Source organism: Lichenostomus cassidix, chromosome 3 (genome assembly GCF_008360975.1).
Source record: "Lichenostomus cassidix isolate B80296 chromosome 3, HeHo_3.0, whole genome shotgun sequence".
Lineage (NCBI taxonomy): Eukaryota > Metazoa > Chordata > Aves > Passeriformes > Meliphagidae > Lichenostomus > Lichenostomus cassidix.
This window is the reverse complement of record NC_139483.1, coordinates 34,592,346-34,617,833: the sequence shown is the minus strand read 5'-3', so window position 1 is coordinate 34,617,833 and position 25,488 is coordinate 34,592,346. Positions and strand designations below refer to the sequence as shown.

The window sequence follows — 25,488 nt, the reverse complement described above, 5'->3', positions numbered from 1 at the left end:
AAATAATGAGAGTACAAGGGGTTATAGATTAAAAGAGGACAGATTTAGATTAGATGTTAGGAAGAAATTCTTTACTCAGAGGGTGGTGAACCACTGGAACAGGTTGACCAGAGAAGTTGTGGATGCCCTATCCCTGGAAGTGTTCAAGGCCATGTTGGATGTGGCCTGAACAGCCTGTTCTAGTGAAAAGTGTCCCTGCCCATCACAGGACAGTTGGAATTTGATGGTCAAGAAGATGCCTTCCAACCCAAGCCACTCTATGATTCTACAGTTCTATGATGTTGACATATTTCTTTTGTCACCACTGGCTGAAATTAAGCTCCTTGTTCAGGAGCTACTGAGTGGAGAAAGTGTTGTGGTATGGCTTGTCAGAAGGACAACATATGGACACAACCTGGGGGCACAAGCTTTGTGTTCTTAGGAAATAAGGCTGAAAATACACTGAAGATTTTTGGGGCTAACAATTTTATAACAGATGGTTGTCTGGACTTGTTTTTTATGACTTCAGTTACAAAGTTTCTTTTGAACTAGGAAACAATCACATGCAGAAGAATAGTACTTTTCTAAAAAGCATTTATTTAAGTTTTTTGGAACATATGTCACATTTAGGCCAATTGAATTATGTCAAATCTAGATAAATTGATGTTTAGCTCCCCAGCTTGGAAAGCTGCTGTGTTCTGGCAAGTTTCTACATACATGCAATAACTTCTGAGCTTCCATGTTGCTGTGCCTGGGCAAAATGGTCATAGAGAAAAGCCAATAAGGAGTTTGGGATCAGACAGGTGACCTGATTTTCATAGTTGCTACATATCCAGGCAGCTGTACATGGTAGTTCTCCTGGGTCATTATTTTTGAAAACAGGTCCCCTTGTCTAAGGCCTGCAGCCTGAGACAGTCACTTTGGAAAATCTTTGAAAATACTCACTTAGCTTTTTGCATCCATAGTATTCGGTGTTATGTTTGCCCTCCAATTAACTCTCTTTTAAAAAACCTTTTCTGTTTTAATTGGCTTATAGAAAGATTTTGGCAGTTTATACTGAAAAAAAACCCCAAAAATTAAAGGTTATCCAACACATTTATATTACCATTCCTGAACATTTGAAACACTATCAGCATGGAGATTTATATTTGCTTGTTCCATTTTAAAACATTGATGGATTGCATAACTTAAAACAATTACTTACAGTTAAATTTGTTAAAATAATTTGAGTTTAGTGAAGTTTCCATAAAATTGAAGAGATTTTCATCCTTGGTTTAAACATCTCAAATTACAAACATATTAACAGATTATACCTTTTGTTGTTGTGTTGTAACTGCGAAACCTGTAAAATACTGAAACAGTATTCATTTTTCCATTCTAACAAATTTCTACTTTTCTCTCAGATTGTAGTTTGGTCTCATAAGGCTAGTTTCATCCTCAGGTTCTTAATGAGGAATTAGTTTAGAGCTGTAGTTGTTTTAAACTAAATCTTTGTTTGAAGATATTAGACTGATTTACAATTGTTATTTTGCACTAAGACTGAAAATTCTTGAGGTCCTGGTACCTGTTTTAGGTACTTTTTTTGTTTGTTTGTTTGTAACAGCACTTTGTTCACCTTTTAAAGGTAATTAGTATGTTTTGTAAGAATTGTGTTCCTTTCTGATTGATATGGCTGAGGACAATTCCAATTGTTGAAGAGCTTCCTCCATTGCACATGTTTCCATGATGGTTTCTTTAAGCCCTCACACAGAAAAACACGAATTTTATGCTTGTAAATTCTGGCAGAATGTTGTGCATGGTCAGCCTCCATAAGCCTTCAGGAAGAGGAATGATCACAGCACGTTGTCTGTGATGATCCTTCTTCCATTCAAGGCCAGAAATGAGCCAGATCCATTTGCCATAAAGGGCAAACGAGGGTCCTGTGAGAGTCACCAGTAAAAGTGATCTCAGATGGAGCAATACCTCCCACACTTTCTTGGATCCAAGTTCTGCCCCTGTACTCTGCTCTAGTGAGACTCCATCTGCAGTGCTGCATCCAGCTCTTGGTCCCCAACACAGGACATTGATTTGTTGGAACGAATCCAGACAAGGATCACAAAGTTGATCAGAGGGATGGAGCACCTCTCCTAGGAGGAAATGCTTGCTTAGCCTGGAAAAGAGAAGGCTGTGTCGTGACCTAGTTGTGGTCTTCCAGTACCTGAAGGGAACTTACAGGGAACATGGGGCAAAACCATTTATAAGAGCATGGAGTGACAGGACAAGGGGGAATGGGTTCAAATTGAAAGATAATAGGTTTATATTAGATACTATTAAAAAATTCTTTACTGTGAGGGTGGTGAGGCACTGGAACAGATTGCCCAGGGAAGCTGTGGATGCCCCAACCCTGGAAGTGTTTATGGCCAGGTTGGACGGGGCTTTGAGCAGCCTGGTCGAGTGGAAGGTGTCCCTGCCCAGGACAGCGGGGTTGGAACTAGATGATCTGTAGGGTCCCCTTCCAACCCAAACCATTCTATGATTCTATAGCTATCTATAATGGACTTTGGTGAAATCAGCTTTGGGCCCTTAGACGGCTAAAATTGCAATGAAGCTTTTGTGCCGGGACTGGCTCTCTTCCAGGCACCTGGGCGGGGTTTCCCCGTGATTTCGAAGCTTCAGGTCTCCACTAATGCAGTGGAAACAGTTTCTCCGTGGCATAGAAGTAGCAAAGGTTAAATCGGCGCAATCGAGCGGCCACCGGACGGAGGACAGCCACACGAGCAGGTACACTTGCTCCGAACGGCGTATTTCGAGCCGTGTCTGCGGCAGGTGCAGCAGGCGTCCCCCGGGCAGCACGGCCCGCCGGCACTGCCAGCGCTGCGGGAATCCCTCCTCCAGCGGGCAGCGCGCGTCACCGGGCCGGCGGTGCGGCCGAGGCCCGGCCCCCTCGATCCGGGTATCGCCGCCCCGGGGCGGCCCTGCCGCCGCCCCCTTGCCGCGGCGGGAGAGCTGCGGGCTCCTGGGCCGGACGTGCCGCTGCTCCCGGTTCGGCTCGGCTCGGCCCGGCCCGGCCCGGCCGTACGTATGTAGCGGGGGCTGGGCCGGGCTCGGGGTGGGCGCTGCCGGGGCGGCCGGGGCTGGGGCGGTGCGGGGCGGGCGGGAGGTGAGCGTGGGGCTCCGGCTGCTCCTCGGCGCGGGGGGCTGAGGGAGCGGCGAGACACCCCTCCGGGCGGCGCTCCGGCCTGACAGCTGGGTTTGCGCCTCTCTGCAGTGGCGGAAAATCCGATTATATGAGTTTCTCGCATTAAAACAAACAGATCCGAGTTGTCGAGAGGTTGAGAGTGAAGGCTGCGGTCCTGCCCACGTGCCGGCGCCCCTCACACCCCCCAACCCACTTTGGTCTCTGTTTGCTGCCTTGTGTTGCGGAACCTGCGAGAGTTGTAGTGTAACTGTGTGTCTGCTCTTGTGTTCCAGCCTTACACTTCTGTAATTTCAGAACAGAGCTAGTCGTTTGGGTGGAGCAGGGGAAAACATCTTAAAACTCTGTTATTCTTGTCTCACAATTCTAGGAGTGTGCAGAAATGGCTCCCTTCGAAAATAAAGGACTAATACTGGGCATAATGGCAGGGACTGCTGGATTAAGCCTGGTGCTGATTTGGTACCGCAGGATCCGAAAGCCTGGTGCAGCTGTGCGTGTACGTGCTTTCCAGGATATAGGTAACAGAATTAATTCTGTGAGTTTGCAAAATGAGGCTCCTAATGAGCAAGGAGCAGTAATGGTTTTACATGGAAGACAACTGCAGATACTAGAAAAATTAAATGGCCTGCTACAAAGCGTGGACGAACTGAAGAGAGAGGTGGAATTTCTGAAAGAAGCTATTCCAAAGCTTGAAGAACTTGTTCGAAATGAGCTTCAGGGAAAGGGTGATGTTCAGAGAGTTAGCCCATCACACAGAGCAACAAGGCGGAGAAAAGCAGAGGCAGCTTCTGGTGCAAGAGAAACTACCAGCTCTGAGGAGGCAGAAAGTGAAGGAGGGTGAGTTAATAATAATTTGTATATTCTGCCATTCACATGCAATGCAAATTGCATCATTGCCTATATGAAACTGTAAACAGGAGCCCTTTAAAACTTCTATGTAAGTTTTATACTTATGGAAAAGAAATACAAACATTCAGATTAGCAGTTTTTAGATCAGAGAAGACTCTTGGTGACCATCTCTGAATCTGCACTGTGGCTGAAGTTGGCTTCAGGCCAAGCGTAATACAGATTTCTTTTTTTTTTTTTTTTAAGAACGTATTTGGTAACACTCATGCAGTATTGCTACATAGCTATGCAATGAGAGGCAAAGTTCAGAATAATGGTGGAATTTTAAAAGTGCTTCTGGTAAGAAGGTAACCTTGTGTCTTTGACAGTTTGTTCAAACTGTATGAATACTCATGTGCTTTTCAGAAGAATTGTTTTTGATGGGTCTCACAGATGAATTAGGCTTCTGACATGATTACAGTGTTCTGCCTAGAGGTATTGCACACTATGGAAGCTATGTCTGAGTGGAACCTCTCTTCAAGTGGCAATGTTTATGTATGTGTGCTGTTTGCTCAAAAAGTGATCATGAGGGATTTAGAGTTCTGACTCAGTAAGGCAGAAAGTTCCTAGTTTTGACCACATCTTGTAGTCCCCTTGTAGTTAATGGGATCTTTCATACTCATGAGTTGAGAAACACACTGGAGGATGATGTGTACCTGGAGTCCAGGAGAGGCACTATATTTTTGTCTTGACGTTACTCTGCTGTAATTACAGCTTTGTTTTGGTATAATCAGATTAGATACTTACATGGAATTTAGTAAGACTATGTTTATAGCAACTGAGTTTTTTGAACCACTTCTCAGCATGTCTTATACATCTGCATAGGCAGCATTATGTCTGTAAATTGCCTATCTTATGTCACCTTTTCTCTTTAAAGATATTTTAATTAACTGTAATATTCTGAAGACAGTTAACATGCTGCATATTAATGGAATTCTATTTTTAAGAGTTTCTCCATGTTCATTTTCAGTTCCTGTGAGCAGAATTTCTTTTTGTGTTACATTCCAGCCCACATGCTTCACAAGTCTAATATTTTGATACCGTATTTTAAGACCCATCAGTTCTATTATGAACCAGTTTTTTATTTTAAATATTCAGTATTGGCATAAGTATTCAAAGACATCCTTCCTTCATCTGGTGTTGGGAACATATTAGTTGTCTTAGTTTCTCAGATTATTTCCATCCATTGGCTGGTTTGAAGAGGCCTTCATGTTATGAATAAAACATTCAGAGATGCAGATATGGCAAAGGGACCAGTTTATGAATTACCAGGTCCACAGATGCAATACAGGAGTTATTCCACACCTGGCATTGCTGTTTTCTCATCAGGAGTGATATGCTGCTCTTTGAGAACGAGCCAAGGAAACTTGTGTGTTCAGGTTCTTGTGTGTGACGAAGAAGCTGATGTGATGATCCAATACAAGTGATTATGGTGTGCAAGAGCATTGAATGTGTCCTTAAGAGAGGCCTTCTCTGACAAGTATTTGCGTACAGTGAAGCAAGGAAGATAATCCAAGGTTATAGTTAGCATTAGTCATTTGGCTGTGTTCTTTCCCAATGCTATTTTTCAATCCCTTTTGGAAAGAGGTGGGCTTTTTTCCTATTAGCACCTTGTACTTCATGTGCTTGTTTTGCATATCTTTTCTAAATTTGAGATAATTTGACTTCATTTAAGTAAATTGCATTTTTTCCTTCCTCTTGCAAATACATTGTTAATCCTTACATGTGTACAGTTGCAATGTATATAGCTTTTTCCGAGGTTTGCTGTAATTTTAATGACTGTGGTGCATGTCCAGGAGTCAATAGCAACACTTGGGCTTTTTCCAGTTACTGTGCATTACCACTTCATCTGCTGTGGGCATTGCACCATGTGCATTGTTTTGTACTGTTCTGTGGTGAATTCCATACACAATAATAGTGCATTCAGGTGCTTGTTTGTGCACTAGGAAAAAAAAACCTGCTCTTTGTTACTGATAAAACATTTTTTCACCATTCCCATCTAAAGTACATGCAACATGTTTCACTGCCTCAGCAGTAATTTCATTATGTAGAAGATAGGGTTTTGCTTGTGTTAAGCACTTCTGGTTTTAATTGACAAATGGGTTGATGCTGGGAATTGACATATAAGCTGTTCTAAAGAGTTTTATGGATTTGTGTGGGATGACTACATTGGTTTCAGGTTTGTAAAAGTCTTCCAGAAAAGCTTTTAATGCTACCTATTTTTTTTTTTCATTAAGTATCAGGAGCTGACAGTCTCTTATATGGCACTCACTGCTTTCATCTGTTTTGGTCATATTCTCAATGTCACTGTTGGTATTCAGTGCCTTGGGAAGAGAAACTTTCCATATTGCCTTTCAAAAATTATGTATTTCTGTAAGTGGAGAAATATCCCATGTGTTTTAATAAATGAGCTATATTTTTGCATCATGACAGATAGTCTGAATGGGAGGTGCACTGAATGGATGAGACATTAAATGCTAAAGAGTCTGTGGTTTCTATTCTGTGCTTTTCTGTATTCTATTTTTTTATGTTCTTTTCAGTTTCCATAATGTACGAGTGAAATCTTCAATGTTTAACATTTAAAAATGTGTAATAAGCACTCATTCACTTACAAATACAATAAATTGTGTCTAGATGATCGCCTGAAATGGAGCGTGTCACCGAATTCTCCTCGTGATTTTCAAGCTATTTCCTCCCTGATATGGCAGTGATGAACCCTTGACATCAGAGTCATGTTTGGCACCAGTCTTCAGGTGGCCCAGCATCCAAGCTCTTCAAATTGCATTTCGCATCAGGCACAAGAAGGATTCATCACATGAAATCCTTTTATGACAGATATTCTAATTATAACTTTTCCTTGAAATAGTTTAAATAGTCAACAGGAATAAACATTTCCCCTGCCTGCCTCTGATTATCATTTCAAGTAGCATTTTCTAATTTATTTTGCTGTTCATTTCTATTAAATGCAACCTTCAGTTGGCTAAGAATCCAGTTTGCCAAGCTTTTCCTTGAAGGCCGCTTATCATTACAAATGGATATGCACTTTGCTGGATCATACAGTGCAAATTTGATCCAGATCTGTCTGTGACATATAATCACCTTTCTGTGGAATTAGCCATAGCAGATGAGAGGGTGTTTGTGTCAGCTTGTGGTTTTTTTCTAAGCTGGCAAGGAGACGACAGATGATATTTGATCTGACTAAAAGCTGAAGTATTGTGAACAGATGATACCTGGTTAGGCCCAGTGTCTGCCAATTTACAGACACCCCAACACAGTTTCTGAACCACCCAAGTGTGTTTATACCACTGGGGTGTTTTTATACCGTGTAGCTCAGGGTTTGTTTTAATCCAGTTCAAGGTGCTGGGATTTACTGATCTACTTAGCCACAGTGGGGTGAGTCTCCAGTTTCCATTTGTTCTTTGAACTTTGAACAGTTCATTGTGATACAACAGAGTCCTGTTGGTTGATCGTTGCCCCTCTCATTCTTATCACTGTTTTTCTCTTTTATTTAAAATCTGTTGGTAATAAAGGTGAAAACAAGTTGACACTGACTCTAGACATTTTTTAAAAGTTCATCCATTTTCTCAAATATTGATCAGTGTTTAATGCATGTAAACACTCATTTTTCTGTTTATTGTCTGATAAAACCTCTCGCAGGAAAATACCAGGTAGAGTTGCATATTTCTTTCGTATGGAATATTTGTAAACCAAACCATAATGATGCTTCCTTGTTTTCTGTTAATTTTCTTTTTGGAGTAGCGTCATCAGTCCTTAAAGTCCTGGAGTTTTTAAACTGTGTTAAGAAGAATCTCCACTTCTGTTTGTGTCAGTAGTCATTTTTAGTGCTTTAGAATGCGTAGATGTATAAGACAGTTAGCTACTTTGTTGAAGGCAGATATCACTCAACAAGTAAATTGAAATTTGTGACATTCTAATCAAGGTTTAAGAGGGTCTGCTCCACATTTAAATTCTTTGAGGATTCATAAAGCGGATAAATAGAGAAGGTAGGAGAGTATTTGCCAGGACAGTGGAGATGGGAAGGAAAGGGTAAGAAACGACCTGCCCTCTGTGCTGTTTTGTAATTAGCTCCTCATGGGTTCACATGATCTGTTAGGTAGTGACCTACTGCACACTTTTTCTATGAGTCTCCCAATAAATACATGACTTACCTGATGTCATATGAATTTGATGTTTGGCCTCAGTTTGATGTTTGGTCATGACTTTTGATATAGTGCGGCTGGAAATCTCTGCTGGACTTCTTTGGACTGACAGCCCAATGGGGTTGGCTGTCAACTCAACCTTATATTTGTCAACCAGCCATTATATTTTTGCTGGGAGAATAGCATTTTCTAATAATCACTTTTATCTGTTAGCTAACACTGGAACAATAGTGATCATAGAAATTTTAGTGGATGTTTATGCAGCAAAGGTAAAGAATACAACATCAACATTGACTTCTAAACACTGATTCCTTATTTTCATATATACCTGATTAGGTAGCATTTGATGCAGTGCTCAAATTCCTGTAACTAAGGAAATTGCTGCTTAGTTGTTGCTCTTTGATATTATGTTGTGCCCTTATTTTAGGTTGGGAATTGTGCAGATCCTCAGTGCATTTATCTTTAATTAGGGGGAATGGAGCATCTAAACTATGTGAGGAAAGATACTTTCTAAACATCCTTCACATCATAGAGTTTTGTTTTGGAGCTAGAAGACTGTCCCACTCCCCAAAAACTCCCTTATACCTTTGATATAGTTGGGGCTGTCACAAATGCAGCCATAATAGATTTCCGTGCCCACTTCAAAATAACTATGGAAGAACACTATGCTATGTTTTTAAAGATGCTTCAGAAAATGAAAATAAGTGTTCAGTGACTGAATATAGACTCTGCAGAATACAGTATAGGATTCAGCATCATCAAGATTATGCAAAACGAATCTGTAGAAACATATGAAGTTTCCCATCTCTCTTCTGCTCCATGATATTTTTCAGTTTGAACTTGTACACATGGTCTATGTATGTATTCTTTTATCCAAATGAATTTTTTACTCCTCTTTCCTGTATTACTGGGTTAATTTTGCAGCCAAACTGTCATGCTACATTTAGCACTTCTGTAGCTTCATAAGCAGTTGTACTTGTTCATTTGCAGGCTCTAAGTGTATCTGCTCTGATACACTGATCTGTTCTGAAAGCAACATATTGAAATCAGAATATTTAAAAGCTGTGATTAACAACCTCCATGGTGACTGCTAAGGATTCTGTCTTGGTTATATATCTGAAAAAAGAAGTAGATTTGGTATATTTTGACTGTCATGGCCTACTTCAATTATTCAGTTACTTGATGTGTATAGCACATTTCATGCTTTTCATACTCATGGTAACTATTTAAAAAATCTCTGAACCTGGCAGCTGATAGTTTTACATTATTATCTCTCCCCAGAACAGTATTTTCAAAAGTGGAAATGCAGAAGATGAGGCTTCTCTGTCCATTTTTAGTACATAAGCAAAAGACTACTTTATAAAAACAATGCCATCAGCTGCTCCTCTATGAAATTGGAGTACCCTAATGTATTCTCAGCCCTTTGGACAGTAAGGCCATCTGCTTATCTCTGCGTGATATTTATGATTTTGCAAATATTTCTTTGCCCTTGACTGCCTTGTGCTAAGTACTTGTGCACTAAGCATCATAAATTAATAAAAGCTCTTTTCCAGTTTCAGATATTCTGAACTACAGAATGCTCAAAAGAAATAATGAATTTATAACAATGGTGTTATTTTTATTGGCTTATATTTAGATCTTAAAAGTGTTTAACAAAATATTGTATAAACGATTGTTATAGCACTTACATTTTGGTTAGTAAGCTCATTTTATTTCAAAAAATAGGGAAGTTGAGGTAAAGAGTTGAAGAGGCCTACTCAGGGTTACAGAGCACATCTTAAAACACATTAATGATTTCAAGTGTTCTGCATTTGAAACACAAGGCTACATGTGTTTCTAATATGTGTGTGCATTTTTTAATGGAGTATTAGGCAGCAGGACAGTGTAATTAGTTTCCTGTTATGTTTGGAATATGACTGTGCTGTCCCTTTGAAGATAAAGGTTTTGTAATAATAACAATAAGCTTGATATCATTAATAAAAAATCCTTTAAAGTTGGACAACTGGGATAAATTGTGGTCTGAAACTTTTGCTTTTAACAATGCCCTTTTTTTTTAGAAAAAAAATGGTTATTATTTTCTGTGATTTTAGTTACCTTACTGCTCATACTGATTCTGAAGGAGACTCTGAGGAAGAAAAGAGATGTATGAAATCACCTGATGCCATGCTGAAATCAAAAGAAGAAGAAGATTTACTTAATTTTTTACAGCAGGTGGACAATTTGCACAAGGGCTCAGAGGATGATAAAAAGGAGGGCTTCAGACTACTGCTTGAGAAAGATGACAAGGTATTTTGGGTAAACTTAATATTATGTTGCTATTAACCTACGTTTTGCACTGCTTTTGAGAACTTAATACAAGCTTTAAAATGCACATAGGAATGGAAGATGAAATTTCAGGCATATTTTTAAAATACAGTGGAAAAACAGTATTTCAAAGTGTTGTCAATATTCATCAACACTCCTATGTGTGGCATAGGAGTTCTACTATTTTATATCCCATTCAAATTCACTAACTTCGAGGCTTTGTTTGATGTAGTTATTCTTGCATACAACAAAGAAAGATCATGGGCTTTTTTCTATGTAAATGATACTTACTTTTGCTAGTTTTGGAATAGTCTGTGTGAGAAAATCCTGTAGAATTAAGTAGTAACCAGACCTGCTGTTCTCAAATTATGTGCATCTAGTCTGCTCAAGCCTTTCTAATATCCTTCATGTGAATTTTTCCTTTGACTTTACTGGGCCAATATGTAACTCCAGATAAAATTTAAAGGTGGCTTGATGTGCAGGGCTTAATTCAGTGTACCATTTTATTCTGGTTTGGCAAGCATTAGTTCTCATTTATTTTCATCTGAATATTGGAATACCAAGAAAGGTAAATGAGATATTAATTGTAAGTGAGTGTGGTGCTTATGGCCTCCCTAAAGAAAATACACATCACTTTGTTCAAGGATTTGCTGTGCTTTACTGGATTACCTTGTAAATGTTTATATTAAAAGAAGTTTAAACTGATTTATAAAATAAAACCTCTTTAGACAGCCTAGGTTGTTTCTGAAAGCTGCATTTTCTTTTGTTCATGGAAAATGGGTCAACTGGTTCTCACATAAAATAAAAGTAGTACGTAGAAGGATGGAAAGTTAAAAAGAAATTATGCCATGTTCTGATTACTTGCTTTAAGCAAGTTATTAATTTTAAGCATTATGAAAGTAAACTGTTTAAATCACATTCTGATCAGTTTAATTATGTAGCTGTCCTCTGCTTTCAGTATGAAAACTGTGTGGACTTTCTTTGGAGACTTGCACGTGCTTATGGAGATCTGTTTGAGATGACTACTGATACTGAGGAGAAGAGGAAATATGTAGTTGATGGTAAGCAGAGGGAAAAGGTTTATGTAGAATGTTATCTGAATGTAGTGAAACATGCTTTGAACTTTGGTTAAGTTTTCCAGGAATTTGCAATCCAATAAATGGGAGCATTTGTACTGTAATCATAATGTTTTGTGCAATAAACCTCCACAGTTTACAGCTTCAGTTCATTCTTTCCTCACTGAGAGATCCAAAATCAGTAATAGAGCAGTACTGTGGGTCATAATCAGAGGTTGTTGTCTCTGCAGATTGCCTTAAAATCCTGTATTTTATTGAGAAACAGATGGATACAGAATGTGAAAAAACCCAGATGCTCTCAGCACAGATTCTTAATTACATCTTTGGGAGAGCAAGAGGTATAAATAAATGCTGAGGCTGGGTCAAGGTTTGTTTTTCTGCTTTCCTGTGGTAAGGAGCACTCCTGCATATCAGCAGCCTCTTTTGTGGTGATGGTGGGGATGAAACTTTGGGAATGTGGAGGAACTGTTGACCAGAAACAGAAGTCAAGTGTGACAATTGGTGTTGCTTCCAGACATCTCTCCCCATGTGGTCTGTTTGACAACTTAATCTCCACAAGATTTTGATTTTCTTCTTCATAGCACTTTTTTTTTTTGTTGCTTTTAAAAGCATTGCCCTTTCTTTCACTGTCTGGATGGATACTGGCCAGAGGTACAGTTTATTTCCCTTTTTATTTTGTGCCTTTTTATTACATTAAAACCTGTATCTTCTCTACCTGTGTCAATCTCCTCCAGTCAAGACACTGCTCTTAAAATAATCCTTTTTGCCTTTATCTGGGCATACTTCTCTTTTTTTTCTTTTTTTCTTTTTCTTTCTTTTCCTTTTCCCTTTTCCTTTTCCTTTTCCTTTTCCTTTTCCTTTTCCTTTTCCTTTTCCTTTTCCTTTTCCTTTTTCTTTTTCTTTTTCTTTTTTCTCTTTCCCTTTCCCTTTCCCTTTTCTTTTTCTTTTTTTCTTTTTCTTTTTTTTCTTTTTCTTTTTTTTCTTTTTCTTTTTTTTCTTTTTTCTTTTTCTTTTTTTTCTTTTTCTTTTTCTTTTTCTTTTTTTTCTTTCTTTTTCTCTCCATTGCCTCTCCTTTTTTTGCTGTACAAAATCAGGTTTTGTAAGTGTAATCCAAGTTTAGGTTGTCTTTTGTGACACCTCTTGTTGACTTTTTGTTCTGTCAGCAGTGACAATGTCACTGACAAAGCAGTTTTGGCTGCTCTTTGTCATCTTTAAAGGCAGTGTCATGGCTTCTTGCTGTTGTAACATTCCATGGACAAGTTCAGCTTTTTTCAAGGTCCTTCCTTGTTCCTATCCTTTTGTCATCTAAACACTCCTCAAGTTGCACTGCCTTAGCTACTTAATTGACACTGTCTGCTTTAGTAGCAACTTGGCTTCTTTGTATATAAATCTGCTACAGACCAGTGAGGATTATGACACGAAGTAAATAACAACAGTAAATTCTGTTGTTGGATCCTTTGCTTTTACCAGTGGCTGGACTTGAAGCTGTCCAGGACTGCAGGGGACAATAAAAAAAGTTTTTCAAATATGTTAATGGCAATAGGCAGTGTAAAAATAAGCCCATTACATCACACAGCCCGTTGCAGGATGAGGATGGTCACCTCACAAGCAGGGACAGGGACAAGGCAGAGGTGTTTAACATATTCTTTGCCTCTGTCTTCAACACGGATGACAGACCAAGGGGTTCTCAGTGCTCTGAGCTAGAGGAACATGACTGTGAGAATGATCAACTCCTAGTCAACCCTGAAATTGTGCAGGGTCTGCTGCTCCAACTGAATTCTTGTAAATCTATGTGGCTTGATGGGATTCATCCAACAATCCTCAAAGAGCTAGTTGGTGTCATTGCAAAACCTCTCTTGCTGATTTTTGAGCGATTTTGGGAATCTGGAGAGGTCCAGCTGACTGGAAGCTGGCAAACATTGTCCTGATTTTCAGAAAGAGTGAGGAGGAGGACCCCAGCAACTACACGTCTGTCAGTCTCACTTCAGTGCCTGGGAAAATTATAGAGAAGATTATTCTGGGAGGCATTGAAAAACATCTGGATTACAATGCAGTCATTGGTCACAGCTGGCATGACTTCATGAGAGGAAAGTCCTGCTTATCCAGCCTGATTTCCTTTTATGTCAAAGTAACCCACCTAGTTAATTAAGGGAAGCCAGTTGATGTAATCCGTTTTTGTATTTCAGTAGAGCTTTGGATATTGTCTCTCACAGAATCCTTCTGGACAAAATGTCCAGCACACAGCTGGATAAACATTTTATGGGATGGGTGAGCAACTGGCTCACGGGTAAGGCTCAAAGGGTTTTAGTGAATGGGGTGACATCAGGCTGGGGACCTGTCACTAGTGGAGTTCCACAGGGCTCCACCCAAGGCCCTGTGCTCTTCAAAGTCTTTGTAAATGACTTGGGCACAGAACTGGAAGGGATCCTCAACAAGTTCACAGAAGATACAAAACTGTGAGGAGCTGTTGACTCCCTTGAAGGCAGGAAGAACCTGCAGAGAGACCTCAACAAATGAGAAGGCTGAGCAATCACCAATCATATGAAGTTCAACAAGGGAAAGTGCTGGATTCTGCACCTGGGATGGGACAGCCCTGGATGTATGGACAGGCTGGGGAGTGAGATGCTGGAAAGCAGCACCATGGATCCTGGTCACTGGCAGGCTGAGCATGAGCCAGCAGTGCCCTGGCAGCCAGGAGGGAAAACCCTGTCCTGGGGGCATCAGGCACAGCTTAGCCAGCTGGGCAAGGGAGGGGATTGTCCTGCTCTGCTCTGCACTGGGGCTACCGTACCTTGAGTCCTGTGTGCAGTTTTGGGTGCCACCATATGAGGATATGTAGCTATTAAAGAGCATCTAAAGGAGGGCAACAAAGATGGTGAAGAGCCTTGAGGGGAAGCCAAATTAGGAGCAGCTGAGGTCACTCAGTCTGTTCAGCCTGGAGGAGACTGAGGGGAGACCTCATTGCAGTTACACTGAGGGGAAGAGGAGGGACAGGCACTGATCACTTCTCTGTGGTGCCCAGTGACAGGAGCCGAAGGAATGGCCTGAAGTTGTGTCAGGGGAGGTTTAGGTTGGGTATGAGGAAAAGGTTGTGGATCCACAGGGTGGTTGGGCACTGGAACAGGCTCACCATGAAGTGGTCACAGCACCAGCCTGACAGAATTCAAGAAGCATTTGGACAATGCTCTCAGGCACTTGGTGTCACTCTTCGGGGTGGTCCTGTGCTGGGCCAGGAGTTGGATTCATGATCCTTGTAGGTCCTTTGTAACTCAGTGTATTCCTTGATTCTGTGACTGCATGTAACCTCAGCTGATGAAAGATAATGGCATAGCAAAAGACAGGGAGAGATAAAGAGTGATGGAATGAAAGTGGGTCTTAGGTGTTGAGTAACCAGCCTAGTTTGGCTTATTCATATGAAGTGGGGGTGGCGGCGGCAGCCTTTTTCATCTCAGTTTTTGGAAGTGCTGCAGAGGGATTGAGACTGCAGGAGAGCTGGCGGTAGTTTCATGGTTATTTTTCATTCCACTGGGTTAGAGGACTGTGTATGCTATTCTTTGTTTTTATGAAGTTAACTTGCAGTACAGAAATGTCAGTGCAGCTTAATTGGTTGCAGCTGAGACTCTGCAAACAGCAAGCATCTCATCTGAACTTCTTACTGGAGTGTGGGTTTGATCAAATCACCTACTGTCATCTTTATTCATTTAAAAGGAACTTAAGGAAAGTCTTTGTGCTAGAAGGGAACTTCAACTACTTTATGTCTGTACCCAAGGCAGGTAACAGCTTTGCTGTTCTTCTGACAGGTGCTTGTCTGACCTGCTTTTAAGGCTGTTCAGTCTTACAGATAATGTGCCCTCCTTTGGCAGTCCAGCCCAATCCTTCACTGATTTAACTGCATCTGAATTGGATTTTAAAGGAAAATAGTAAAATTGTATATATATTTTATACATATTTATAAGTAAGTGTATGGCTATGTAAATGAAGTAGAGCCAGGATGTTACATTGTTTATCTAAATGTTTCTAAGAACTTGAAGCAATTTCTTTGCTGCTACAGTAAATCAGATTGTTTTGTTCTTGGTAGTCACTTAAAAGGTGGAAGAGTTCGATAAATCCTCTCATATGCTGTACTCTATTTACAGGAAAGAGTAAAGCTGAAAGGGCTGTTCAGCTGGATGCCAGGAGTGCTGAGAGTCACCAGTGGTAAGTTTGAGAAAGATTTTACAAACTTGTGTGTATTTATCAAATCCAACAAGAAAAACCCCAGTCTGACATCAGTTTCATAAATTAGTCATTAATATTTTTTCATTGTTTTATGGAACTCAATTATCACCACTTGCAGCTAAAAATTGCATAGAAATATTCTGTGAAGCATTTACTATAGTATGTGAAATAACAACCATACTTCAGTATGTATCATGAAATGTAGATGGTAGTATTTGCTTAAGCCACTATTTTATTGCTCAGAGAAGCCATAGTTTTCCATTTACCTTCCCTTTCAAAAACTCACAAAATAATGTCATTTGACCTTGAATTTTGTCCTTTCCTTTAATTGTAATAATCTAAATTATAATAATGAAAAATAAACATAGAGTACTATAGAAATTTGAATTAACTTCTTGATTTTTTTTTCCTCCAAGCTTGACACTTAGTTTAGTTCTGTAGACCTTGCCAGAACTAACAAACTCTGCAAATGTAAATATATTTTTATCAAATCAACATTATCAGGTAAAAGATAATTCTGCTGAGTTTTAGCTGATAGTACTTCACCTTAGTATTTTATTATTAAATTTTACTGAGCTCCTGATTTCTTTTCTAATATTATTAACTTTTCATTTTGGTTTCTACATCCTTCATTGATTTGGTCATTGCACTTGTGGGATGGGATTTCACTAAACTTCTGCATATGTAAACCAAATACTTTTATCCCAGGCTCCTTTCACAGTCTAAAAAGAAACAGCCACTTCTGGAGTGCAGTTCATTGGAGTCAATTTTGCCCATTTAGTCTTGCATGAGGGTGAGATGAATTCCCCTTCAGGCTCAGCTGACAACATCTCCCTTGCCAATGAAGGGAGCACATGTCAGCTAGCTCAGGTTTAGATACTTGATGAGACACAGATATTGTCATTTAATTAATTCTCCGTCTTGCTTTCTCTCTTTCTGAAAGCCATTTACAGCCATTTCTGGTCTTTGCTTGACCAGAGTCATGGCCACTTCCTCAGGATAATGCTGGTGTACCTCCTCAGCTAGAACTATGTGTATAAACAACCACAAAATCACATTCAAGTATAAATCCTGTCCCTCCCTTCCTCCTCAGCCCACAGGACTGACAGAATATCCTGGTATATATACAGCTCCACTGGCAGAAACTATGCTGATAAAACCTTACATATTGTTCAGGGAGATGTAGGTGGTCTGCTGGATTTCACATGTGAGATCCTGTACTGGCAGGCACATCTAGCAGAGGAAGAATTACGATTTTAAGGAGATGTGTTCCAGAGGTTAGCTCAGAAAGCTGGATTGAGAGGTTTAAGAGGAAAATCTTGCAATTTTAAGCTACTGTTTCTTGTAGCAGGCAATGGATTTCTGTACCGTTTGCAGTTCTCATCCTTCTTGTATCTGGGTTGCAAGTGGTCATGAGGTTTTTATCAGTTATTGTTCAACTGATGTCCTTCTAGAGGTATAGATGGACACTATAGATTAAAATAGTTTACTATATTTTTTTTATGAATATATTATCTGTTTGTCTTTATTTTCTGAAATCTTTCTGAATTGATGCATGATTTTTGAGGTGTGATATAAGTGTAATGGTTATGCCAATCTAACTGAGCCTCTAAATACTGGGCAGAATGGACTTCCATGCTCCAGAGCAACATTGGTATATTTTTGTTTAGCATGACAATTGTTATTCAATCTGTGGTCCCAGTTGACATCTGCTGTGCTGCTACTTAATCAGTTTGACTTGTTTTGTTACTTTTTAAAAAAATTTGTTTTACTCTATTTTATTCCTTATAAAGTAGTTTTCACACACTTAATTGATTTCATATTTATTTCAGACCATTTCTCAGGTTTGAGGACATTTAGGTTTGTAAATGCATCCCCTCACAGATTACCATTTTATTTCAAAATTGTTTTGTTGTTGTGTGGGTTTTTAAAAATTGTTGACTTCATTAATGAAATTACAGCAAGATAATGGACCCAGCACCAAACTTTGGGTAACACCCATAGTGATGCTCAGGTTGACATGAACCTGGTTCTGCAACCATCTCTACCAGTGATTTAATCTAAACAATATTTCCATGGTTAGATTTTTGAGGAGCATCAGGTAGGACAAAGCCAAAGCCCATATAAAGCTCAAGTTATATCTCATTTGTTGCATTCCTCTTATAGTCCAGCCTTTTCTATCTTGCCAGGATTTTTTTAATGCTGTTTGTCCACAAAAAAAGCTTGTGCTAACTGTCTTGTATGCTTATGCACTTCCAGAATAATTTATTCTGGACTGTCTTCAGGTTAGGCTGGTTTGCCTGTACCCTTCTCCTCGTCCTTCTTCTCCTCTCTTTTTGCTTGCTGTTGGGGGTTTCTGCATTACCCATGAGGCTTTGGTAGTCAGCTGTGTGTCAGACCTGGATTGTTTGTGTCTGGCCTGATGCAAATTTTTCCAGTTTAGATAAACATTATTTCACATGTTAATCCCCATGAACAAGAAGTAAGGCTTCAGGGACTCTTCCCTGTGAAAACCGTGCTGTCAAAGTTGTATGCAAACAGAATTTTACCTAAGGTTATAAATAGATAAGACTGTGTATGAACAGAAACCAGTGCAATACAATTAAGTAATGAATAAATAATATGTGAAAGTAATATGAAATCCATAGTTAATAAGAATATTAATAAGATAGAAAACAACTGAAAGAAAAAGAAGAACAAATATTTATACAAAAAAATGCTAGGATCACTGACAGGTGGTCAAGATTAGAGATGAAGGGCAGTACCCAGCTCCAGATGGACACCTGAATGTACTGTCTCTGTTATATGTGCCTACATGTGATCAAGAGCCTGGTCCTGCACTTAGCAGGGATGGAGACTTGAAAGGCAGCATGTGCCATTTGATGTGCCAGGGTATTTGCATGGCATGGCAAATGTCACACAGGACCTTTGGGGTCTCTACACTTCCAGGCCAGCATCCAGAAGTGGTGGGAAATGCTAGGGCATCTGCAGTGGCAGTAGGCACGTGTGTCCAGGCAGGGATCCTGGGAACTGAACAGGGTCTCTGCTGGCTGTAATAGGAGATTAGATACACAGATGAGAAGCTCAACATGAATGGAGGCTCAGTGTGAAAGCAGTGCTGTCTCAGACCAAAATCCTTCCTTTTCATCTCACTGCCAACATAAATTTTCTAAAGCTGTACAAGCTAAATATTCTTAGCCTATGTAAGATGAGCCCATCTGTTTCTTACATGTAAGGCTATGTTAGTCTGTATCAGCTATTGATGAGCAATCTGGTTCTCTGACCTTTACTGGAGAAAATTTTTATTGATTTCTTTCTAATTCCTGAGGGGTTTTGGTATCTCCAATCAGCAGGTTTTGACTCATGTTTGGCATAGCTGCTATCAATGTTGTCCACTCATGCATTATTTCTAATGTTCTCTTAAACTGTTTAATATATCATGGCTTACTAAATGAGTGAGGATTAAATGATAGCCTATTCTTTTCCTGGTCCCGTGCCTGGCTCTCTACTTACACTTAACCCTTGTGGAGCAGTGAAGAAGAAATTGAATTCAGCCTCATTGGTTTCATCTTTTGCCATTATTTCCTCATTGCTAATTGTTCTGCACTTTCATTTATGTTTTTTTTTCCTTCTGGTGTATTTGCGGAACCTCTTCTTATTGCATTACTTATATCCCTAGCTTAGATGTGCTCTTGTTTTCATTTTTGGAGTCAATTTCTTTTGGGTTTTTAAATTAATTGAGAATTCCTCACTGGAGCTGAATTAATCTTTAAAACTGTTCCTTGCTATGACTAAAGGGTAATTTGCAGCTGTGCTTTTGAATATTGTCTCTTAATAAATCTTCTATACAACTTTTTCTGACGTGGCATTTCTTAATGATTTCATTTTTTTCATTAGAAACATATACTGTGACTGTCGAGCAATGGTTAGGTCTATGGACTTATTTGGAATTTTCATTTGGAAGCTTATCCCTGCTGCTTGAAAGATCTATTTACCAAATAAACAAGTTTTTGTGACATCTTGACCCATATAATTCTCCTAGTATAGACAGAGTTATACAAACAAAAACATCCATTTTCCGGAGCAGGGTTTTTCCTGTTTTGTTGAACTACTCTAATGTGTCTGTGAGACACAACATATTTTTGCGTCCACCAGTGGAATTTAGTGGAATGGTTCCATGAGCAAACTCCTGCTAATGTAGGCCTAGAGTTCAGCTTCTTGCCTTACTTCTCATATTTACTTCAGTTAAGAGCAAAAAGATACCATGTATCTTCTTAGTGTATCACCTATATTTTTCTGTAAAACTGTATAATAAAATATATCAACAGCATTCCAACTGTTCAACTTACCGATCAGAATATTAACAAGTAACCAGTATTCAACCTCAAATTAAACTTGATAAAACCTATGCAGAACAAAGAAAAGCAAAATACCTTGAAGTAGTTGGTTTTGGTAATGAATTGCAGCTGCAAATAATTTTCATATCTAAATCCAGATTTTTGAAGACGTGATCATACTTAATCTCATAGCTGCCAATGAGATCAAAAACCTTCAGACTTTTTGAATGTTGACCTCTAAATAACGGAAGTAAATGGCAACACTGGAAAGGAAAAACATAGCTGTAGCTTTTTATTATTTGTATGAACACCCTAAAGAAAGGCAGAGTAATATTCTAAGTGATTTGTAGCTTTGTTCAACCAGTGTCAATTTTTGAAGTCATGTAGGAACTTGCGTGCAAAAGTTGTCATCAGCCATTGCAGGTCCTCTTGTTTTTTCCAAGCCTCAAACAAATTCATTTTGTGGGTCAGTGATTCCCAAATGACAGCTGTGAATCCTCTCAGCTTATCTTGGATCATGGAGCATCTTTATCACCCAGATTTTAATTAGAAGTGCTATGTGAACACTTTGGCACTCTAGGTGCTTTATAGTTGTGCTGCTTTACAACTTTACAGTTACAGAAAAGAAAATGTAGATGCATATTAACAGTACTTTTATTTAAAACTAAAGAATCACTTTTAAATTCTTTTGTAAAACCAGTGAATTTTTATATTTGTGGGAGGTTTGTTGCTGGCTTTTCTTTAAGAGGTTGGATGAGGTCTGGAAGGTTTCTCTGCTGTTGCCCAGATCCCCACACTTCCTTTTTACTCAGGATAACTTGTTACAGGCTTTGTGAATAACAGAAAGGTTGCTAATTATGGACAGTTTTCAGGACATTTACTTAAAAAGGTCATTCTTTAAATGGAGCTTTTGCTTGTTTGCCACAAACAAACTTGGTGCTGCTGTTTAGTTTGTATTAATTGCTAGACCAAAGAAATTTCACAGCAATCTTTGCTCTTAATTATGCTTAATCTTAGTCAATACTTAATTGCTTTTGCAAAAATAATTTAAAATTTCAGATTCAGAAGTAATTTCTCAAAAGCTGTAAGTTGTTCTATAGTAAGTGATCAGTGAAACACTGCAGCATCCTTGTGCAAGTCCAAAGGAGGAAGGTTTGACACATGAAAAGATCTGTTCAGTACAGGCTTTTTGCCAGAATGGTCACAGAGGAAATAATACTGACAACCTAATGATCCCTATTGTATTTCTGTCAAGGAGAATTGTTGTGTTACTGTCTCTCAGAGCTGTTATTTCACTCTGTTTCCACATTTGTGAAGACTATCCTGCTAATTTCTTCAAGATTGTGTTTCCATCTGTAACAACTGTCTGTTATAAAAACTAAAGTTAAATTTCTGGAAACAGGAATTTAATGCAGTTGTGGGTTTCACAGCCTGAGGAATGCAGTACATGGCATCCACATATTCTACTAGTGAACTTCTGTGAATACACATTAACAGCAGCATTTTTTCTTGATTTGGTATACTGCATGTGTTGCAACAAACTAAGCCAGAATTCTTAATGTCCTTACCTTTGAGGTTTTTTTAAACCAAAATAGGGGTTTATTTCCCATGTTTTTGCAAGTGTTACCTACACAACTATGTGCTACATCTGATGTTTTCCTGGAGCTCACCTTCAATGCTCTGGTGAATTTTTAAAATGAAAAGCATATTTCTGCCAATTTACAAAGTGTAGACTCAATTAAATGCCAAGAAGAAGGAAAGGGAAAGGAAAGAAGAAAGGAAAGGAAAAATGAATGGAAAGGAAAAATCTCCATTTACAAAAAACCACCTAAACACTTCACTTTGCACCTTGGCACATCTTACTTTGTGTGTTGGCAATTGTAGACATTCTCAGCTACTGCTTCCATGCCCCCATGAGGATGGTCATAACAAACCAATACTCAGCCCTTCCGTGGAAACTTTGTGTCAGATGCATTTTTGTAGATTAAATATCTTGGTAGGAAAGTGATACAATATGAAGTATGCAAAACTGGGATCTCAGCAAGGGTAATGGAACAGGGATCGTAATCAGTAATTTAAGTTGCAAAATCTCCCAACACAGAAATTGGTATCTCATTGAAATCATGTTGGAAAGAAATCCTGCAGGTCTCACTGCATTGCAGAGACTGTCAGAATATGTAAGTGGGTGAAACTGGTGAGTGAGGGAGTTGGGGGCTAAAAAATAAGATGGCGTGCACAGAACTGAGCCATGCAGAGATGAGGAGATGCAAGAACACATTTAGAACTGGAATGGAAATGAACTTTCTTTTCACTGGGTCTCTTGCATGCTACCCACACATTAGCCTTTGCTCAAACTACCTTACATGTTAAATATTTCTCGGATGAAGAGGAGGGAGTGAAAAACAGCTATGAAACAGATGAATTAAATTCTTTGGGGTGGTATTAAATATCACAAACTCTCCTCCCATTTGCAAAGTCTTGCTAGTCACAATTAAGAAAAACTTTCCTATTGATACTGGGATGCTAAAATGGAGATCTAGATTTTTAAATATAAGCCCTGTACCCACTCATTTCCAAAGTCTGCATGAAATATACGGCTTTTTTAGATTTGGGATATATAGAAGAGGGAGGAACAAGTCTGAGAAGGTGCGTGTTATTTCTGATTTTGGCCATGTGAAATTTAGCAGGGAAAAGGTAAATAATGCTGTATTTAAATACATACTGTGGCTTAATCTTCATTTGAGACTTCAAAATCTCTTCTGTAAATCTGTCTCATGTAGAATAAGCTGTGGTTGACAGAGTCTTAAGTGTTGGTATAATTTTTGATATTAAAATTCAAATTGCAGTAGGTAAGGTAGGCCACATACAGTTCTGCCTGGCATGAAAACACATAGAAATTCTGTTGCACAAGAAGGGAAAATGTTAATTCACTTTGATCTGGATCTTCTGTGTGAAAGCTACGTAGGTACTTGACATCCATCTGTGTCAATTAGAGTTTCTTGCAAGTCTGTGTTTAGTGATATCATTTGTAATAAAGGAATATGGAGCTGACTGATTATTCTGAGTTTGTTAGATTGTGTTTGTGCTTATTAAAGGTGTGTTAACTGTGAGTGATTAATCCTATGCTTCTACACTGTGTTCAGTAACTTTTCTTCCATCTGGGAATATAATTTTCTTACATCAACTGAAGTACTGTGTCTGTCTTAATGAGGTAATTATTGTGTTTATTTAGATGAATGTGTCTGGGGCTGGTTTTTTGCATTACCCAGGAGTAACATCAGCTCTGCAAATAGGTCATTCCTGGCAGCTTTTCACTGATATGATTTCCTCTTTATTTTTCTCTGTGAAGGAACTGTAAGCAGTCCTCTGATGTTCAGAGGGTATGAGGGAGGCAGTGGTTGGGGAGAGAACCAGTATAGCTTGCTCTACTAACAGACGTGCTTTTTACCCATTTCATTAGCTATTTGCAATATATTGTTGTGTGATAATCTTGCTAGTATTCCCCCTGTCACCACGAGATGGGGCAGGTGACCAGGGAGCGCCGGGGCTGTGACAGCCTGCGGAGAGAATGACATCAGCTAGATGGAAGAGTTTCTAGTTACTCCCTCCCTGCCTCGTTTTCTGTGGTCATTTTCTTCACCATGAGAGTGGTGAGGCACTGGAACAAATTGCCCAGAGAATGGGCATCCCTGGAAGTATTCAAGGCCAGGCTGGATGGGGCTCTGAGCAACCTGGTCTAGGGGAAGATGTCCCTGCCCAGGGCAGGGGGGTTGGAACTCGATCTTTAAGGTCCCTTCCAAGCTAAACCATTCTATGATTAACACTACCCTTTGCACTACTGAAAAGAAAAGTTTGCCTTGTGTTTTAAACTATCTGAAAATTATTTAAAATGTCTAAAAATTATTTTCAGGAAATAAGAACACTTGTTTTGTTTTGTGGGATTTTTTTTGAAATTAAATGAATATCCAAAATTCCATAGAACTTCAAAAATGAAACAATTAATTTATATAAATTGGCTGTCTATCCCATTTCAGAAGTATGAAATTAAAAAAAAAAAACCAAGACAAATAAAAACCCCTCAAAAAAGCCCAACAAATACAAGAAAGACACTTTTATTTTTTCCTTGGAAAAATAATGGGTATTTAAAGTTAGTAGGTTAGCTTATTTTTGATTCGTTGAAAATTTTGTTGGGATTTCCCTCCCAAGAGATTTTAGCTGTAAGTAGAAGTTTTTCTTTGAACTAGTTTAAACTAAGGCCCTCTTTCTTGTCACGCACAGACAGGGAAATACTGCAAGATGCTGGATTAGCTTGTTCGCTTTTCATTGTTTTCTTTTGTAGCAGCAATCCGTTTAGCTATGGTATGCTGAGTTTATCTGATTAGCACTTAATGAGTGAAGGGAATAGGGGCAATGTTGCCTGAGTTACTTAACCCTAATAAAGTTTTCACTACCTTCCCCCTCTTTCTAAATACCTGAACTTTCCTGACCCCCACCCCTTGCTTTTTCCCTCAACTGCAGCTCATTCCCATAGGAAATGCTCTCCCACTGCAGCTCTGCCAGCACTAGTGCTGCCATTAGCTGGATTTTGTCCAGTGCACAGTGATCACAACATACATCCTGCTCAACAGTGTTTGACAGTCTGTCTGGAGCTCTTACAAACTCAGCTGCTGTTGTTCTGCTGACTCTGTGCCTTACCTGGGAACACTTACTGACCAAAAAGTGCAACAACCTGGAGCATGAGTATTTCTAACTTAAAGCTGTTAGCTGTAACTGTAAGCAATAAAATAATTTCTTGAGTTGTGTTACCAATGATATTTTAATGAGGATTCACTGGAGCTTGAATAATTACATTATATAAAGAAATTCAAGAAAGCTGATATTTAGCGGTACTTAAAAACTCTGTGTGCCATACAGATTGTGGTTCTGTTACCATAATTAACTCAATAAGCTTCTTGTATAACTCATGTTTTGCTCTGGACTTAAACTTGATTTCCCTCTTTTAGGATTATTTTTTGTTTTAATTTGATTTTGCTTTGTAAAATATTTAATTAAAAAGCAAAATTCTGGAAAAAAATAGAACAATAATTTACATGAGGTTTTGCTGCTTTACCGGTTCTTTGGTGGTTCCATTAGTTTTGTACAGAAATGCAAAGTTGTCTTAATACCAATAAAAATAAGTCCAAGGAATTGGATACCTGCGAGAGATTCCTTATGCATAGAGGTTCTATAGCTGTTGAAGTAATAAGAAGAAAGCAATACAAATTTATGTGGAGTGTCAATAAGATACTAGTGTTACTTAGAGATCTGAATCTTTGTCGATAGGGACCTCTGAAAACATTGCTTAACAATACAAA

At 38.9% G+C, this 25,488-nt stretch overlaps 1 protein-coding gene across 3 annotated transcripts in view; it reads left to right on the top strand.

Moving 5' to 3' along the window:
- Nucleotides 1-2,618: 2,618 nt before the first annotated feature.
- RMDN2 (regulator of microtubule dynamics 2) overlaps nucleotides 2,619-25,488 on the top strand; it is a 142,946-nt gene continuing 120,076 nt past the window's right edge. Inside the window, exons 1-5 of one of the 3 annotated variants that reach the window (XM_085055244.1) lie at nucleotides 2,619-2,739; nucleotides 3,525-3,991; nucleotides 10,290-10,485; nucleotides 11,462-11,564; nucleotides 15,716-15,776. In XM_085055244.1, the coding sequence (XP_084911370.1) occupies nucleotides 3,537-3,991; nucleotides 10,290-10,485; nucleotides 11,462-11,564; nucleotides 15,716-15,776 (815 nt within the window). In that variant the 5' untranslated portion in view covers nucleotides 2,619-2,739; nucleotides 3,525-3,536. Of the gene's footprint in view, nucleotides 2,740-2,932; nucleotides 3,038-3,136; nucleotides 3,992-10,289; nucleotides 10,486-11,461; nucleotides 11,565-15,715; nucleotides 15,777-25,488 lie in introns of those variants that run through there. The other 2 variants (XM_085055243.1, XM_085055245.1) reach the window with 2 other exon arrangements.